The sequence below is a fragment of the Protopterus annectens genome, chromosome 11.part0 (assembly GCF_019279795.1).
Source record: "Protopterus annectens isolate FY-2018-M chromosome 11.part0, PAN1.0, whole genome shotgun sequence".
NCBI lineage: Eukaryota > Metazoa > Chordata > Ceratodontiformes > Protopteridae > Protopterus > Protopterus annectens.
This window is the reverse complement of record NC_056745.1, coordinates 1,119,423,506-1,119,444,077: the sequence shown is the minus strand read 5'-3', so window position 1 is coordinate 1,119,444,077 and position 20,572 is coordinate 1,119,423,506. Positions and strand designations below refer to the sequence as shown.

The 20,572-nt window shown below is 41.3% G+C and overlaps 1 protein-coding gene across 1 annotated transcript in view; it reads right to left on the bottom strand.

Moving 5' to 3' along the window:
- Positions 1-20,572, bottom strand: part of KDM5A (lysine demethylase 5A) — a 2,605,143-nt gene that overhangs the window by 2,371,288 nt on the left and 213,283 nt on the right. The window contains exon 5 of the mRNA XM_044088480.1: positions 871-1,002. Within this exon, the coding sequence (XP_043944415.1) occupies positions 871-1,002 (132 nt within the window). The remainder of the gene's footprint in view (positions 1-870; positions 1,003-20,572) is intronic.

The following is a 20,572-nucleotide window of genomic DNA, read 5'->3' as shown; positions in this document are numbered from 1 at the left end:
TAAGCAAGGTATACACAAGGTATGGTAATCCCTATGAGGTATCTGTTTCCCACAAGAAATACAGTTATTCACTTTTTCTGACATCCGGTTAAATACTGAGGCAAGAAAAACAAAATGTTCCCAACGGGTACTTAGCCAACTTTGATTCGGTCTGAAACTCCGACTTCAGAAAATTTCAGAACGCCAACCTGCACTCGCAAAACTGCTTCTGCATCGGACCATGCGGCAAAAAAGACTGAGGATATGGCGTCGGTCAAGCGCATTAGTACCCTGACGTACTGACGTCAGTCTAATGCGCCCTGACCGACGTCAGCCTTATACTTTGGTATTCGGGCCGACTGGACAGCGGACTACCCAATAGTTAGGACTGCAGCAATGTGGAACGAAGAACATCATTCTATGACAGCAATAGATAACAATTAAAGTATCTTCCCCAACAAGAAAGTATCCAAGTTCTTTATCCAAGAAACGACACAACAAAATTGAGAAAACAAGATTCGGAAGTTCATTTCTGCCAGGGTTCAGAAAACAGCATGGTGTACAAAAAACAAACGTATATTACATTTAAACCAAGAAAAGATATGTCGAAACTTCAACCAAAACAAGAACACGTCAAAGCAGGTGCCTTAACTTCTTCAGAAACTCTAAACAGCATCAATTAACCACACTTTGTAGTGTGCTTTGACGAAAAGTGTATCGATATTTTAACGCACTTAAAATAAATATTATATATTTTATTACGTGTGGAGAGTTGGGATTCGTATATTACATTTAACATTTGCAGACATGTGTAATACTCCATCTACATAACTGGGGGGAAAAAAATTACTGTTACAGTTTTTAATGATTTTGGATCTAATTTGCTTGTACCTGCGACTTCATGCGTTTTACACGTTTGCTTGAAAAGTTCATCCTTGATGCCTGATTCAATGAGCGAGGGGTTTCAGTGGCTTCACTCAGTTCCACTTTCTCTTCAATAACAAAGTTTGGCTTCTGAATCCCCTGCAAGACAAAGAAGCACCCCATTAATATCCCAGCATAGACACTATGCTGTCGAACATTAATTCATAGGTACCTGGATGATGTTCAGTTCATTATCAGACTGATTAAGGAATATGGAGTCTGACAGGGAAGTAATATACACCAAGCTCTGCACCATCACCATACGGTCGTATCTGTCCTGTACTGAAAGCAAATACCTTGTAATTCTCTTTTACCCTCAAATACCTTAAGAGACAGCAGCATGCAAGAATGTCAAATTTCTAACTGACAGGAAACCCATTTCATGCAATCCCTTATGACACTACAGGCACATTGCATTGGGGAACCCTAGGGCTTAGAGAGATTCCCCAAATCCCTGTGCAGAAGACAAACCACTCTCGCTGCCTGATCCTTAGTCCTGGGATGAATGAATGGGCCACAGGGTCTTACCTTATAAGGGATGAAACAAAGAAACTGGTCAACTGGGTGGACATAAAGGAGACTGATGGTCACTGAGGGATTAAAGGAGAAAAAAACATTGATAAGAAGTGTGAGCTGAAGATGGTAATCTATTTTTTAAAGGAGTGAAAATACTGCAACTTCATGTCTATACTTTTTATTGGTCAGCCTTTCCTCCTTTGATATCTTTGTATACAACTGGGAAAATATAAGAAATATGCAATTCTAAAAATGAAATATGACCATGAAACTCATCTAAACTTTTGTTTTTTACATCTTTATTGAAACATCACTTAAACAAGCAAACATACAGTAAGAGAAAAGAAATGAACCATATTAACATTTTTTACATTTACATACATTATACATCACATGCCTTTTCTTTACTTTACTATCATCAGTCAAACATTATATAAATTGCTGAATTGCTGCCTTCCCTTAAACCTCACTCCTCCTCCGCTTCATCCTCAACATTATTCTGCATGTACTGTTCCCAAAATTATTTCCATTTATTACTATGTAATTTGTTCCTTCCATTTTCTAAAAACTCATTTTCTCATACTTTGTTCTTTTGTAATATTCAGTACAGTTGGTTTAGATTTTGATATCCATTTTCTAGTAACTGCTTTGACTGCTAACAGAATTAAACTTAGTAAGGTGTTACTTTGTCTAGGCAATTCAGATCCTGTGCCCCAGCTCAAAAGAATAATTTCCTTAGTTAGAGCCATTTTCTCACTAAATATTTTTGACAGAATATTTTGTAAGGAATTTTTAAAATCTGCCAACTCATTACACTCCCACAACATATGTTCTCAGTAACCTCTTCCTTTCCCCATCACGTCTCCAACATTTGCTATTTACATGAGGAAAAATTTTTTGAAGTCTGGTCAGGGTATAAAAATACCTATGGAAACACTTCAGAGTAAAGATCTTAAATCTTCTGGACTTAGTTGCATATTTGGGAGCCATATGTATGTCCTTTCATGTGTTTGCTAGTAAATTCATTTTCTAGTCTCCCTTAATTTTTCTGACATCCTCTGATTGATTCTTACAGTTATTGTGCAATATTTTATATGAGCTACTAACTATCAGTAGCTTCTGTTGTACATTCAACTAAAAGCTTTACCAGAGTAAGTCTTTCACTTAGAATTCTTCTATTCCCTTCTCTTTGACTATAAACTAAATCAATCCCTAATATGGAAGGCAGACTCTAGCCTGCAGTCCAAATGTATTCTTGGCCTTATTTATCCCAATCTATTACCTTTCCCTCTCTAGTTATTTGCTCCCAATCCCTCTGTTCCTTTGCCAGTTTTCTCCAGTAAATTCCAGCTCCTTCTTGCTTACTTTCTATGCCATACTGGCATTCATTCCTAATGGCAAAATCTGCTTTTTCCATTCTCATGGTGGCTTAGTTCTTAGAATACTTTCTGCTGCTTTATGAATATAATATTCTATATGGTTGTTATTCTCCTTAAGGATCTGCAACCAAATTCCCATTCTCTACTTCTTGAACTTTCCAGCTGCTTCACCACCATCGCTTTCCATTTTAAAATATAACTTTCTGCTTGTGTTACACAAATGAGCCTTAACTGTACAGTCAAAATATCCCTTCAAATCAGGTAATCGTAAATGACCTTGTGCTACTGAAAAGATCAACTTTGGCAACTTAACTCTTGCCCTCTTCCCCTCCCAGACAAATTCCTTCAGCTCTGTTAATTATTACCCACAACTTTTCCTCTGGTTGATAAAAAATATGTCTGACCCATATATAAAACTAAAGGATCATTTTCACTGCTGCATCTTACTATCCATATCCATAAACAGGAATTCCAATTTCTCAATTTTTGAATAACCTTTTATTTAGTTTCTTCCTACAGATCCTTAACTGTCATAACAGAAGACTTTTTAATCCATACTCCTAAATACTTAATTTTATCATGTCCCCATAAATATGGGTACTGATGAACCAATTCATATGTAGATACATAGCTTGCAGTTGTAGCTTTTGTTTTATCATATTAATTTTATACCCTGAAAAGACATGAAGCTGTTTCAACATGTTACACAGCAGACATCCTTTTCTGAATTTGTCAGGTTCAAAATAATACTATTTGCAAATAAAGCAGGCTTTTCTTGATTACCATGCCAATTATATCCCTGCATTTCTGAGTCTCAAATTGCCAATGGCCCTAAATATAAAGAAAATAACAAAGGGGCAATATAACAACCTCATCTGTTTCCTAACACAATTTACTAAAGAGGAACTCTCCCACTTTAATTCTTGCCTCCATTATTTCATATATTGTCCTAAATGACCGTGCTATTGTATCAGAGAATGCAAATCCTTCCACCGCCCTACATATAAAATCCCAGCTTACTCAATCAAATGCTTCCTCTGCATCAAAATCCACTAATAACAGAGATATTTTCTTACATTATGCTTCCCTCTGGATTGTCACAGTTCCATTAATGTTGTCAAATGTTTGCCTTCCCTCAACAAAACCACAATGATCCACATTTATCAATTTTGGCAAAACTCTTGCTATTCTTTTAGCTAATATAGATATAAATACTTTCTAATCACGGTTTAAAATTGAAATGGGTCTATATGAATCTAGGGCTGATGGGTCTTTACTGTCTTTAGATTATAAAGCCACTACAGTTTTCTTCCAAAATGCTGGTGTTTCACCTCTTTTTAAAATACTGTTAATTAAAATCTCCAAATCATTATCACTTTCTTCCCTCCTAACTTCCAAACTGCCACAGGATTACCATTTGTTCCTGGATATTTTCCTGAAGACTGATTATACGTCACTGTTTTTACTTTGTCTCCTCCTGTGTTAACTATTCGTTGAGACTCATCTGCCTCTAAACTTGGCAAAATCAAGTCTTCCACAAATATTTCCATTTGTGCTCTTTTTTAATTCCACATTTCTCTGCTTTATACAAATTTAAATAAAAATTCTGAATATTTTTAATGCCTGTACAGGCTCTCAGGTAATTGTTCTTGTTGTAGACTCCATAAGTTTAGTGACAACCTTTTCTACTTTCTGTTGCTCAAGTCATTGTGCTAAAAATTTAGTATTACCAAAACATGGATGCTTAACAGCAAATCTTTCTAAACTCATACATATTATCCATACACTCCCCTATTTTCTCTATCTGCATTTGTGCCTCTTCTTGTTCCGATATTCCCCTTATAATGCAATACTTTAACCTTTTTCAGCTCCTCTAAATAATTTCTATTACTTAACTGTATCTCTTAGTCTTTTACTTCTACTCTATTTTAAACTCCAAATTTCCATCTTCCGTAATAACTCTCGATTAATTTCCACTATCCATTATGTAAATTCCTATCTTTGTAACAGGTAGGTGGAAAGTCTCCAGTGTTTAATTTTTACTTCGTTATCATCCATTTTCTATCTTCATTTTTCTCCATGGATGATCTGAAATATTTATTGTGTGCATGGAGAAGCTTTCAATTAAATGTACATGTTCCTGTGAAATACAATTTTTATGCAGTCTAGCCCAGTTACTGTACCTTGAGGATTATGCAAATTCTGTCCGAGTTCCTACTACTGAATCACATGTTCCATATAGACTATTTTCTCAATTTCGTCAGAAATCTACCCTCTTTTGTCATAATCTCCCTTCTAGGTTCCCCTCGTACACTCTCATTATCACAAATCAAGTTCCAGTCCCCCCTTATAAGTAATATTCCCTGCTAAAAGCTGCTTATTTCTCTCAAATTTTTCTTAAGCTCCATAACAGCATTTTTCATTGACTTTATAAAACACATACCAAAGAAATCCTCCCCTTGCCAACAGTCCCTTACTATCACAAAGATTATTGCACATATATTATTTTTCCTATTCCATCACTACCGGAGCCCCTCTTGCAATTAGTATAATTACTCCCCTTTTCCATTTCCCTGATATTCTGTTGAACAGCAATCCTGTAATATTTACTGTGTTAAATTCATGTTCATTTTTTTTTCCAAATGTGTCTTCTGCAGCACTATTTGAACTCCGCCCTTCTTAATATAATTCAATACACTTTTCTTTTTGTCTGTATCTGTAAAGTCATTTATATTACAAAATAATATGGACAGCATAGTCATTATGATAAAAAGCTGTTGTTCTCATGTATTATACATGTTAGTTTTCTGAATCTTTGTTTCTAACTTTCACATTGCATACACACACTAAAGTCTGGCAGGCTGACCTTTTTATAAAGCTGTTTCTTCTGATCTCCATTTGAACCCATGTAACATTTTTCAAGACTTCAGTTTATTTTTTGTAACGGTTTTCGTTAAAACAAATACATTTTCAAAACACACCATCCCCTACTAACTTAAAACAAGCACACAAAACTAAGTACATCTTCAAGATTTAAAAAAAAATTAAGTTTAACCCTCCAGATAGGAACAACTGCCCCAAATCGTCAGCTACACCCACAAGTACTACCTAACCTAAAGTTAAGGTTACTCATGATGAAGTGCAAGCTACAGCTGTGTTCCCACTTGCATTGAATGTTCATAGGTTGGTACTAGGCTAATCGGCCCTAGGGCCTATACAAGCCTAGCCATAACAATTCCCTGGCTATTTCTTCCCACACTATTTACTTCCCTGGACCCCTGTCTAGCAGGGCAAATGACGTGATCCCCGGGGAGAATTTCATTTTTCCCATCCAATCATCAAGGTTCCTTTTGAAGAGGGCCAAAGAGGTGCTCTGCTTGACATGTATGGGCAGTCTATTCCAGAGTCTGGGGAGTCTCTGGGTCAGGAACCTATCTCTCCAGCATGTTTTGTTTATTGTGATGACAAGATTTAGATCCCTGGAGCATGTGGCTCTGAGGGATTGGGATTTCTTTAAGTGTAGCATGTCCAACAGCTCTGGGTTTGACATGGCCTTGTATGTTAAGCAGAGATTGCCTCTGAGAAGACGACATGTGACAGAGTATAGCTGGAGATTTTTAAGGTGGTCAGCATAGGGCATCTGCTTTAGGCCTGTGATTCTTTTAGTGAGGTATTTCTGCGGCCTTTCCAGTTGTTGCAGATGTCTTGAGAGATACATACCAAATGGAGCTTTGTATTCTATATTGGGTCTAATGAGGGATGAGTACAGTGGGACAATGACTTCCTTTTTTCTGGATGAAAAGCCCTTAGTGATGAGGTGTGCCACATAGAAGGATTTCCTGACTGTTGTGGTGATGTGGTTATTGAAGGTGAGACCACTGCCCACCTGTCTCCCTAAGTCTCTTATCACACTTTCGGTGTTTAGTGTACTGCCACCTATGTGATAATTCACAGGTACATGTTTTTTCCAAAGGGGATAACTATATATTTGTTGGCACTGAGCTTGAGCCCATGGCTCTGGCACCAAGCATCTGTTTCTGTAAGGCCCTTTTGTAGAGTATCCACATCATTTGGGGATTCAATAATGGCTCCTAGTTTGCAGTCATCTGCAAACTTTGTTAGCCAGAGTCACTTAGTGTTGGCCTGTACTTCAGAGAAGTAGATGCCAAACAAGAGAGGTCCCAGGACTGAACTCTGAGGTACTCCACTTGTCTGGAGCTGGATTTGGAGTCAGCTACTTTTACAGTGTGGGTTCTGTCAGTAAGCCAGTTGGCAACTCATCGAGTGACGTAGGGATTAATGCCCAGCTTAGTAAGTTTATAAATGATTCCAGAGTGGGGGTTGTCTGTTCTTTTTTATCTCTAGTCCCCTCCCAGATGTGAAACACAGTGTATATGCTTTCAGAAAACATTAACATTTCCCCTAAGAAGAAAATTTACTTTCTTTGGATAAAAATAAACTGTACACTATTCTATTAAATGGATTAAAAATATTAAGGCAGCTAGAAAGTCTGCTCTTATTCACTTCCCATAATGTCAAATATATTCCACTCTACTACTGGCCACTACACCTTTAAAATTTGCATTCCCTTCAGTAAGGGATGCTCAGAGTTCTCAAGATTAATTACTTTTACCTGCAGCATCTGGTCTCCATGTAAAAGTACTTGGCAATGAATCTCTGTACATTTCACTCAGAACAGAATGTGCAAATGGAAAAAAATTAGTATCTTTCCAGATGCAAGAAACTTGGCATTTTCATGGCGTTTATCACTTTTGTCTTATTTTTTCAAGCCTACTTGCTTACAAAAAGAAGTTAAGTATTTACCATAACATTCCATCTGTGTTGTCCATTTTCATCTTTCCTCAACTTTGGGTCTTGGATCTGGCTCTGCGCATCTTCTAGACTTTGGATCCTAATCTCGAACTCCTCCCTCTTCCCATAATGGACACCCTGTCCCCATCTCCTCAGATCGCGTTTGCTACCTACTGCCTATAGATTTTAGACAAAAAAAGTGACAGGTAAGGAAAACAAGCTCAAACCTGGAATATGAAGATTGTATCATCCTCCAAATATCCTTCTGAGAAACAGGCCGAGGAATGACTGGGAGAGAAGGTGAGGAAGAATGAAAATGGACATTATAGATGGAACCTTTTGGTAAGTACATAATTTCTTTACCTGATGTTGTCCTTTTCATTCTTCTCCACCTGTGGGTAAGAATCCCCAGGATCGTAACTCTTGAGAGGCCTTCAAAGAAGGATATGCAGGAGCACTGTCGGACCAAAGAAAGCTCTGAGTTTTTGAATACAATGCCCCAAAATTAAAGCACTGCACTGGAAGGAGTATTTGAACCAGTGACTAAGATAAATAACATCGACAGAAGCTTAGGTAGAGAGTTAGATGCGATAATCCTAAATGTGTCCGAATTGCTGTATGATGATGAGAGAAATACAGGACATCTTGGAAAATTTAAAAGAAAAAATAGTCAGTAATCTCTTGTCAAAGTAGCAAAGAGAAATTCTTAACACAAGCGGTTAGGAGGAAGGGTAGATAAGTAGATTGTTAGTCATTCTACACCTCAGGCATCATGCAACAGTGTGGAAGATTAATATTGGACCCTGCAGGTACTCAGTTAAAAGGGATAGATAGGTGTGGAAGAATATGGTCTTTAAGAAAAATAATATGAGGATGCTTGGTAAACAGGGTCTAAAGGTCTAGAACTCATCTGACAAAGGTATTGGCTACCAAAAGGAAAATTTGCCATGAACAAATGTCGTATTCCAATAGCTTGCCAGTTTTAAAGTGTTTTGTGCTAAATATCGAAGAATAATCATGAGCTCCGAAGAAGACGATGGGAGTCTGAGGACGTGAGTAACAAGATTTCTTACAGAAAATTTTGCATACTCTAGAAGTCATAAAAGGGTAGGAATTTATTTTCGGATGGATTGATGGCAAGAGTAAAAGCTGAAACAGGGCCAGTGTTAGACTGGAAGCCCTAGTGGGTAATGCTATAAGGTTGGAACATTCTTAAAGGACAACAATGGGATTCTGTTATTAAATACTCAACTTTTCTGTCTTTTTTCTCCCTATTTACTGTCCGTTATTAATAAACAACAATACAGCATTTAAAATATTTTAAATTGACTTTCTCTCCACTAGAACAGTACCTTACTGTACTGTGGTGGTTTCACTTTCAAAAAGCTTTTGTCCCACCCTGGAAAAGCTTGCCACAGTCTCTAATTCACTGATGTCATCAAGGCCACTGAATACAGGTAGTTTTCTGGCCATTTCCCTCCCCAAACTGACATCACCACTACAGTCCTAAAAACCCACCCATGCTGTGAAGTCACAGCTCCCTTGTCCTTCCCCTACCCATACAGAAACTAAAGGCTAGAAAGTACAGTTGTGTACCTACCATGAATGTAGATGTTCAAGTGTATTCACTGTTGCAGTCATTACACTTGGGTTATCCTGCTGGTAGGCTACCCGCAGTCGGCCTGAATTCCAAAGTGTAGGTCCAGTGTCAGTTGCTGTCGCCTCTTCCCTGATGTTCATAGGTTCATAGGTTCATACTAGGCTATCTGCCCTAGGGCATTTATAAGCCTAGCCAGAATGTGTTTGGCTTTCGCCACCCATTTTAAATTTATTTTGCTATGCCCTTTTTCGAGGTTAGTATACTGTGCCTCTATCTAACAGTGACACAGAAGTGATACCCGGGGTAAACCTACGATCTCCCATCCACTCAAGATTCCTCTTGAAGAGAGTCAATGAGGGACTCTGCCTAACCTGGACTGGGATTTTATTCCAGAGTGAAGGGAGCCTCTGGGTTATGAATCTGTCCCTCCAGCATGTCCTATTTATTTCAGTGCTGAGGTTCAAGTCTCTCGAGCGTAGCTCGATGGGATTTGGATTTTCTGAGGTGCAGCATGTCAATTAATTCCGGGTTGGACATGGCTTTATACGTCAGGCACAGATCGCCTCTGAACAGGCGGTATGCCACTGAGTAGAGCTGGAGTTTCTTTAACCGGGCAGCATATGGCATCTGTTTGAGCCCTTTGATCCTCTTGGTGAGGTACTTTTGGGGTCTTTCCAGTTGCTGCAGGTGTCTGGTAAGGTACATCCCAAAAGGGGCATTGTACTCAATTATGGGCCTGATGAGGGATGAGTAAAGAGGCACGATGACCTCCCCTGATCTAGATGAGAATCCCTTCATGATTAGGTGGGCTATATGAAATGTTTTTCTAACCACTTTGGCCACGTGGTTGTCAAATGAGAGATTGCTATCAACTTGGGTCCCCAGGTCCCTAATTACTTCTTCTGTACTTAATGGATTTCCACCTATGTGGTAATTTGTGGGCACTTTGTTTTTGCCAAAGGGGATGACTATACACTTTTTGGCATTTAGCTTGAGGCCATGGCACTGGCACCAGTTGTCTGTTTCTATGAGGCCCTTTTGAAAGATGCTTGTGTCGGCTGGAGAGTCGAATATGGCACCCAGTTTGCAGTCATCTGCGAACTTGGTCAGCCACAGTCCTTTCGTGTTGGCCTGTACCTCCGAGAAATATATACCGAACAAGAGAGGTCCCAGGACTGAGCCTTGTGGGACACCACTTGTAACTGGTTTGGAGTCTGACATGGCTCCAGCAATTCTAACCATGTGGGTTCTGTCCTTGAGCCAGTTTGCAATCCATCTAGTGACATAGGGGTTTATATTTAAGCTGGTGAGCTTATCTATAATGCTCGAGTGGGGTATTGTATCAAAGGCTTTTGCGAGGTCCAGGTAGGCTGTGTGGACCACCTTCCCCTCGTCAATGGCCTTGGTGACTGTTTCAAAGAAATCAACCAGGTTTAAGAGGCAGGATCTGCCCTTAACAAAGCTGAACTGGGTAGGATCCAGTGTTTGTAGGTCCCCAATATCTTTATTTATGAGGTCCATGATGATCCTTTCCATAGCTTTGCAGACCAAGCTAGTCAGGCTTATGGGGCGATAGTTTCCAGGATCCGTTGAGGCACCACCTTTATGGAGAGGGACCACTGTTGCTGTACGCCACTCTTTGGGCACATATCCTGTAGTAAGACTGAGACTGAACAGTAGATTTATGTTTGGGTTTAGCTCTTCTTTGAGTTCATGTAGGACGCAGCCCGGGACACCATCTGGTCCCATTGATGCTGTGTTTTTTGCTTTGGAGAGGGCGGCTCTTATCCTGAGCATCTGAGATGTCAGGGGGGCAGCACTCTGCTGGGATAGATATTTGCCCTTTTGGTGGGAGGAGAAGTTTGCGCTGAACCTGTCAGCTAGGATGTTGGGAATGTCTGTGGGTTCGTGTATTTTTGTCATTTTGGACTAATTCTGAGCATATCTGGGAATTACCACCCAGGTTCCTAACATAACTAAAGAAAGCCTTGTGATTATCCTTAGTGTCCTGTGCAATTTTTCTCTCGAAGCTGGCCTTAGAAAATTTTATGTGTGCCCGTAGTTTTTTGCTAATACTGATCAGTGATGCCTTCCCTTTTTGGGATTTTGCTTTATCATTTAGTAGCTTCCTCCTTCTATTGTATAGTTTGTTTATGGCTGGGGTCCACCAGACAGGACGTCTGCCTTTGGAGGATTGGGTCTTGGTTTTATTTGGGATCGCATGATCCATGCATTCCTGAGGGTGTTCATAGAATGCGTTTATAAAGGATTCTGCGGTCTGGGCTGTATTTTCCACAGGCCCGGGGGCTTTGAAGGATTCCACCTCAGTTTTGAGGAGTGTAAAATTTGCTTTAGAGAAGTTTTTCACTGTGGTTTTCTGGGCAGGGGGTGGGGTCGGGATGTGAATATCCAGTGAGATTAGTTTATTGTCTGATCTTACCAATGAGGGATACACTTCTGGTCTGGAGCATAGAGTCCCCATGTTGGTGATGATCAGGTCCAGTATGTTTTCCCCTCTTGTGGGAGTGGTAACAAGTTGTTCCATAGCATTTGAGTTTATAAATTCTAGGAACCTTTGGGCTAGGGTGTTGGAGCTAGAGTAATGCTCCCAGTCTATGTTTGGGTAGTTGAAGTCGCCCAATATAATGGTGTTTGGAGAGACCTTCATATTTTCCAGGAAGGCCGAGTGGGGTTCCTGGGTTTGGGAGGGTGGTCTGTAGCAGGCTATAAACTGGAAGGCAGTTTTACCCACTGTTAGTTGCACATGGATAGTCTCTGATGCTTCGTGCTTTGCCACCAACCTGGAGGTGTGGGTATCTTTGATGAATATCGATACTCCCCCTCCTTTTGTGGTTCAGTCCAAGTTTTGGGGCCGAAAAGCATGGTATGAGGTATAACCTGGTAGTGCTGGGGTGCTCTCGGGAGCCCTGAACCAGGTTTCTGTTACTGCACAGATATCGATGTTCTCCATGCTAAGGAGAGTTTCGTCGTGCATCTTGAGGTTTAGACTTCTGGCGTTGAGTAGCATTACTCTTAGTTTCTTATCCCTTGTGATACCTCTGGAGGTGGGTTTGTCTTTTGAGCCTTGCCTAAAAAAGGCACTATGGGGGTAGCAAAAGCCTTTGCCAATATCCGAAAGCCCAGGGGTGACGGGTGCAAGCCGTCCCTAGCGAAGCATCGTGGCTTGTCGAGCATATCATCCCAAGCTGACAGGCATTGGATCCCCTTTGAATGACACCAGTACTTAAGCCAACTGTTGAAATTGATCATCTTGTATTCATATTGTGGCATCATTCTTGGTGAGGGTAAGATGCTACTCAAGGTCAGGGTCATACCGGCCTGGGCTACATGCTCAGAGAGCTCCTTTATGTCTTTTTTCATGTAGTCCAGGGAGGTACGTCTCAGGTCATTCACACCAGCATGGACAATGACTGAGTCATATTTGTACTTGCCTTGGAGTGACCCAAGTGCTTGTGTTATGTGGTGGATCCTAGCACCCGACAGGCTGCTCACCGTGACCCTCTCCTTGTTCAGCCTGGTGAGCGGGACGTCAGTGTGCCTGACGATAGAGTCACCTATTACAAGTGTATCAGGTGTGTTGTTTAGTCTTAAGGGCTGTGACTGTTTGGCACACTGGCTTTGTGAGATATGTGTTGCACGTGTTTTGTTTTGGGGTAGCGGCTGCTTGGGTGTCTGCTTTGGAGGTCTCTGCTGCTTCGGCAGATCTTTATTTAGAGCCTCAGTATGTTTTTGTGTGATTATGTGTTTGGTTTGCTGTCGTGGTAGGTCTATGTGAGACTGGAATTGTAGTGAGTATGGTTTCCTTCTCCTCCTGACTGGTTATGCCAGTACTGAGTTGAGAGAGCTTAGCCTCCAGTTTGGCTATATGGTTGCATCTCTCACATGTGTTGGAATTTGTTGGGAGGAGGAGAGGGTTGTCTGTGTACATGAGGCAGTTGTAACATTGCCTCAAGATTCCCAGATTCACCAGCTGGACCGGAGAGGAGATTGACAACTGACCTTTGGACATGCTAGAATAATATTGGGAATTCCTTAATAATTGAAAACCAGGGCCAGTGGGGAGTGAGGGTGTAGTGCTTTTAATTTTTAGTGCTGACTTATATAATTGTTTTAGTGAGCAAGTGCCAGGTAACTTAAGTGCAATGTGTTACAGGTAACTTAAATGCAAAAACGACAAACAGTAACTTTCTTTCAAGTGAAACAAGGAAATAAGTACAGTAAGCAATGCAGACATCACTAGTGAGCCACAGAAGCGCTGAGAAGCCGCGTATTAGGTGGAATTAGCGTTCCAGGGAAATAACAAGCATATAAACAAAGCTATATTCAGCAGGCCTGGATCTAGTCTATGCTACAGCAAACAAGGTGTACCAATTTCAGTAAGATACAGTTCAAATATTCAGGCACTATAAACCTTTAACCAGAAATTCCCAGCTCAGACGGGCAGAGTCCAGCCTCTTCTCCCACAAGAGTGCAGACCACAAACCTTCTTAATGTAAAATAACTGGCCTGAAGCCCAAGTGCCTAAACCAGAACTAATACACTTTAAGAATAACTGACACTGGACTCTCAATCAGCAGTTCCCAACTTAGAAGGATGAAAGCTACCTGTCCTGCCACCACAGTGCATGCCACAAACCTTCCTAATGTAAAACAACTGGTCTGAAGCTCAAGTGCTTAATCCAAAAGACTTAGAATGACAGCTAAACTTTAATCAAGTTACTACCAAGCAGTAATAAATACAATTGAATACTTTAGAGAATGCCTGGATTAGTGCTCAAGTTACACAAACAAAGCTAGATCCAGCAGGCCCGAATCCAGTCTATGCCACAGCAAACAAGGCGCACCAACTTCAGTAAGAAGCAGTTCAGATATGCATGCACTATAAGCCATCAATCAGAAATTCCCAGCTCAGAAGGGCAGAGTCCAGCCTCTCCTCCCACAAGAGTGCAGACCACGAACCCTCTTAATGTAAAATAACTGGCCTGGAAGCCTAAGTGCTTAAACCAGAATTAATACACTTTTAGAATAACAGACACTGAGCCCTCAATCAGCAGTTCCCAACCTAGAAGGATGTAAGCTACCTGTTCTGCCACTACAGTGCAGACCACAAACCCTCTCAGTGCAAAACAACTGGTCCGAAGCCCAAGTGTTTAAACCAGAAGGCTTAGAATGAGTTACACCAAGCAGTAATAAATACAACTGAGTACTTTTAAGATGATGCAAAAGTAAAAAAGTAGGTAGAAACACAAGTACAGTAAAAGCAGATTAAATTTTTTTTTTTTTTTTCTGAACAAGTGCTGAGATCAAAGAAACAGATTTGAGTGCTGAAACTAGAAAACTGGCTAGTTATAGGGCAAAACTAAGCTAGAAGGCTTCCCTCCAACACAGAAGGGCTTGGGGGCTCAAAAGCCTACAAATAGTCTATACCACTTAACAGGAAAGGCAGGAAACAAGCTTAAATTTTTTTTTTCTGTTTCCCAGATGCTCTCTTTGTACACAGTAGGAGTGCCTGAAATCAGAATATGATCTCACTGCACTCAGCTGAGTGAGCAAATGAGATGGGCCCAGAAGGAGCATCCAAACACAAATTTACAAGAGGGGCGGGCAGCTGCAAGGCCACTAAGATTAACACCAAAACCAAAACCAAAACCAAAACCAAAACAAAAACAGGGAGGGTGGGTGGGACAAACTGAAGAGCAGAGTGAAAACTTCCAGTTCAGCTAAATATTCCTTCCACACAGATAAAATCAATTTAAATATTGTATTTTTTTGAAAAAAAAAAGCAGATAAAGGTACTTAAATTCTCTTATACGTCCAGTTGAATATAGCAAGTTGTTAGCCGGCCAAAGCTGAGGTTTTTAAGCAGAAAATATTTCACACTGTACCACTTAAATAGGCAAGGACAGGAAATCAAAGAATGTGACTACCCCCACACCTGTAATTACTAGCAAATAACAAAATTCAGCAAACACTGACTAACTACCAGTTCAGCTAATATTCCTTCCACACTGAAGAGCAGAGTGAAAACTTCCAGTTCAGCTAAATATTCCTTCCACACAGTTAAAATCAATTTAAATACTGTATTTTTTGAAAAAAAGCAGATAAAGGTACTTAAATTCTCTTATACATCCAGTTGAATATAGCAAGTTGTTAGCCGGCCAAAACTGAGGTTTTTAAGCTGATGTCAGTGCGCCAGGGGTATAAAAGGTGCAGCCGACACCATTTTCTTCAGTTTTTCTTGCCCCAAATGTCAGGTGCCCCCAAAGTGGAAGGCTGAAAATTATAACAATAAGTATGCATGCACAAAAATAACATTTCCTTCATCTACAAGCAAATACACCACATAGGTTGTATAGGACAGAGAAGTACAGATACGTCCCAGCAAAGAAAAGTGGGATGGTGGGTGGGTAACCTGGACTGCAACAGTGAATACACTCAAACATCTACATTTATGGTAGGTACACAACTGTACTATGTTCATCATGTTTCAATGTTGCAGTTATTACACTTTGTTTGAATCCCAAAGCTGAGGTTGGGTGGCTGGGTCTAAATAGGATTAGGAGAGGCGATAAGGCACTGCTGAACTGCAGTGGCAAAGCCTGCTCCGGATTTAGAGTAGAGAGGTAAGTGGTAGTGCTTGGTAAAAGTGTGCACTGAACTCCAAGTTGCAGCCTCTAAAATGTATTTGGTTGGTACTCCTCTGAGCAAGGCTGCTGAAGTGGCTGCTGCTCTGGTTGAATGTGGCCTAATGCCCTTAGGCACTGATTTGCCATGTTGTGAATAGCAGAAACGAATGCAGTGGCCTATCCATTTTGAAATAGTCTGCTTTGAGATAGCCTTTCCTTGTGATCCTACTGCATATGCTACTAAGAGTTGCTCAGTCTTTCTGAAAGCCTTAGTTCTGTCCAAGTAGAAGCGTAGCTGTCTGTGTATGTCCAAAGAATGCAGGAGTCTCTCACCCTTATTCTGTGGGTTTGGATAAAAGGTAGGCAAATGAATGGCTTGGTTAAGGGCCACACTGGACATTACTTTAGGCATAAATGTCGGGTTCGCCCTCAGAGAAACCCTGTCTGGATGGAAAATGATAAAAGGTTCCACAGCCATGAGTGCCTGTAACTCTTAAGACTCGTCTTGCAGAGGTTATTGCTAGGAGCAGAGCTGTTTTCCAAGATAAAAACTTTATTTCAGCTGTACTGGCTGGCTCAAAAGGTGGCAGTGTGAGTTTTTCCAAGACATAATTGAGGTCCCATGCAGGTATTGGTGGTCTCCTTGGAGGTCTTATGTTTTTGGCCCCTCTGAGGTACTGTCTTAGCAACAGATGTGAAAAAATTGGTGGTTCCGTATTGTAATGAGCTGAAATGGCAGAGGCATAGATTTTAATTGATGAAAAGGATAGGCCTTTGTCCAGCATCTCAGTTAGGTATTGTAAAATCTGAGGAAAATTTGGTACAAATGTGTCAATTCCTTGTGCCTGGTTCCATAGGTTCATAGGTTAGTACTAAGCTAACTGTCCTTGCGAGCCATTTAAGCCTAGCCAATTATCCCTTGTGAGACTCAAACCCTGCACCTTGTGTTTGTAAGGCAAACACCTTAACCATTAGGCCACCCTCCCAACCCCAAGCACAGAATCTTCTCCATTTTTCTGCATAAGATTTTCTGGTACTGGGCCTCCTGGCCTCCAAAATAACATCCATCACTGCTTTAGAGAGAGGTGTGTTCTGAATGGCTACATTATCTGCCATGCTACCAGATTAAGGGTCCTTAGTTGGCTGTGCAGGATCTGATTGTTTCGTTGGGTCAGTAAATGAGGAATTAGAGGCAATGTCTGGGCTGGGCCTTGAGACAAGCTCTTTAGGACTGGGTACCAGTGCTGGCAGGGCCAGTCTGGAGCAATCAGAATAATTTTTGGCTTCTCTTGTCTGACCTTTAGGAGTACCTTGGGGAGGAGAGGTAGAGGAGGAAAGGCATATACTGTTAGGGTTTTCCAGCTGAATGATAGAGCATCCACTTTCCATGCTTGCTTGTGATAAGTCCTTGTGCAGAATCTCTGTAGTTGGCAGTTGTGAGAGGAGGCAAATAGATCTATGTCTGGGCATCCCCATTTCTTTATCATGCTGAAGACTTGTGGATCCAGTTTCCACTCGTGGGGATCCATGAGGTTTCTGCTTAGTTTGTCTGCCAGCATATTTTTCTTTCCTGGCAGGAATTGTGCTTGCAGGTGTACTTGATAAGTCAATGCTGTGTCCCACAAAGTCATGGCTTGTCTGCAGAGGGTGTAGGAGTGTGTGCCTCCCTGCTTATGTACCACATGACTGTAGTATTGTCAGTCCTTATCAGTAGTTGTCCTGGATGGAGTAGATCCTTGAAAGCTGTCAGGGCATTCTGAACAGCTAGCATCTCTTTTTGATTGATATGAAGATGCCTTTGGCTTGTGGGCCATGTGCCCTGAATACATTTTCCTGCCATGTGGGCCCCCCAGGCATAATCTGATGCATCTGTTGTTATTGACTGCCTGGCTGTGGGTATGGTGAATGGCTGTCCCTTGTTGTGGTGACAGGCCTGTGCCCACCATCAAAACTCCTGTTGCAGGCAAGGAATGAGGGTAATTAATATTTCCAAGCTGTGACAATGTTGAGTCCAAACACTTTTTAGATATCATTGTAGTTTCCTCATATGCAGTCTGGCATATGGAATTAGCAGAATGCAGGATGCCCTGAAGCCCAAAGCCTGCAGAATTTTTCTTGCAGATAACTGGGTCTTTGTTGCCAACATTTTGAAGTAAGAAGTCAGTTGCCTTTGTTTGTCTGGTGTGAGATAAGCCATCTGGGCAGTTGTATTTAACCTTGCACCCAGGAATATTATCTCTTGAGAAGGTACTAGTTTTGATTTACTTTCGTTTACTGTGTACCCTAGGCAAATTAGTAATCTTTTTACAAATGCCAGATGCTTTAGTAGGATGTCCTTGTTCTCTGCTTGAATAAGGCAATCGTCCAAGTAAGGATATATTTGAATTCCTCTTTGTCTGCAAAATGCAATTCTGGTGCCAGGCATTTTGTGAAGACCCTTGGCGTAGTAGATAAGTCAAAGGACAGTGCAGAGAACTGGTAGTGCATTGAGCCAGCTATGAATCTGAGGTATCTTCTGCAAGATTGTCTGATTGGAATATGCAGGTAAGCCTCTTTTAGGTCCAAAGTTACCAGCCAAGCCTTCTTGCCCAGAATGGGCAGAAGCTGCTGCAGAGTCAACAATATGAATTTTGGAACGTCCAGAAATGTATTTAGAATAGACAGGTCTAGTATTGGTCTCCAGGCTTTGTCTTTTCTGGGTACCAAGAAAAGTCTTGAGTAAAATCCTTGTCCCTGCTCTTGCTGTGGTACTTGCTGAATGGCCCTCATGTCCATGAGGGATGAAACTTTGTTTTTGTGCCTCTGCTCATTGATTGTGTGGCAGGTCTGGTATACCTTTTGCCCTTGGCAGGGTGTGAAAGTGGAACCTGTAGCCCTGGGACACTATATTCAAGACCCATTTGTCCTGGGTGATGATGTGCCAATTTTGAGAAAAAAAGTGCTAGTTTTCCCCCTAAGGGGGCTGCCAAACGATAAGTGCTTGGTGCTGGCAGAGGAAAGTCATTGGGACTGTTTCCTGTATGGCTGTGATTTGTCTTCTCCGCCTTTGGAGGTAGAAGCGCCCCACTGTTTAGGCCTGTATGAGCCTTGGGGCTAGGACCTGCCTCTGGGGCATCTGCCTCTTTGTGGCCTGTCTGACACTGGACAGGACCAATTCTTTGTAGGCCAGTTCCTACTAAATCTGGGTGGCTGTACCTGTAAGAAATCCTTTACTGTTTGCATAGATTTCGCTTTGTCCTCCATTTTCAACACCTCCTCTGCTTTAACACCAAATAAGGTATCATGCTGTAATGAAGCATCTAATAATTTTGCTTTAACATGATCAGGCAGATTCTGTTCCTTTAACCAAGCATGCCTCCTAATGACAGAACCCGTAACTGCAGCCCTGTTAGAGGCCTCCAGAGAATCAAAACCACATTGCAATGTATGCTTTCCCACTTGTTCAGTCGCAAGCAATAAATCCTGCATTTCCTCATTTTCAGCACAATCAGAATTTTACAACATTTTCTGTTTTAGCAGTGACATTAAGTATTGCTGATATTTAATCATATGAAATTGACAATTTAAAGCCCTCACAGCCAAAGTAGCAGAAGTGTAAAAGTACAGTTGTGTACCTACCATAAATGTAGATGTTCGAGTGTATTCACTGTTGCAGTCATTACACTTGGGTTATCCTGCTGGCAGGTGACCCGTAGTCGGCCCAAGTTACAAAGTCTTGGTCTGGCGTCGGTTGCTGTTGCCTCTTCCCTGGCGTCAGTGCGCCAGGGGTATAAAAGTTGCAACAGACGCCATTTTCTTCAGTTTTTCTTGCCCCAGATGTCAGGTGCCCCCAGATAGGAAGGCTGAAAAAATATAAATATGCCAAACAACCCTGCATATATTACTATAAACATTTCCTTCATCTACAAGCAAATACACCACATAGGTTGTATAGAGTTGAGAAGTACAGAATAGTCCCAGCAAAGAGGGGGATGGTGGGTGGGTAACCTGGACTGCAACAGTGAATACACTCGAACATCTACATTTATGGTAGGTACACAACTGTACTATGTTCATCGTGTTTCACTGTTGCAGTCATTACACTTGGGTAGAATCCCAAAGCTGAGGTTGGGTGGCTGGGTCTAGATTAGATTAGGCGAGGCTAACAAGCCCTGCAGAACTGCGGTGGCAAAGCCTGCTCTGGATTTGGAGTAGAGAGGTAGGTGGTAGTGCTTGGTAAAAGTGTGCACTGTGCTCCAGGTTGCAGCTTCTAATATGTCTTTGGTTGGTACCCCTCTGAGGAAGGCTGCTGAAGTGGCTGCTGCTCTGGTAGAATGAGGCCTAATGACCTTAGGCACAGATTTACCATGTTGTGCGAACAGAAGCGGATGCAGTGTCCTATCCATTTGGAGATTGTCTGCTTTGTAATAGGCTTTCCTTGTGATCCTGCAGCATATGCTACACACAGTTGCTCAGTTTTTCTGAAAGCTTTTGTTTTGTCCAAGTAAAATCGTAGCTGCCTGTGTATATCCAAAGCGTGCAGACGTCTTTTCCCCTTTATTCTGGGGATTTGGGTAGAAAGTAGGCAAATGAATGGTTTGGTTTAAGGCCACATTGGAGACCACTTTTGGCATGAATGTTGGGTTTGTTCAAGAGAAACCCTGTCTGGATGAAAAATGAGGAAAGGTTCCACAGCCATCAATGCCTGTAACTCTGAGACTCTTCTTGCTGAAGTTA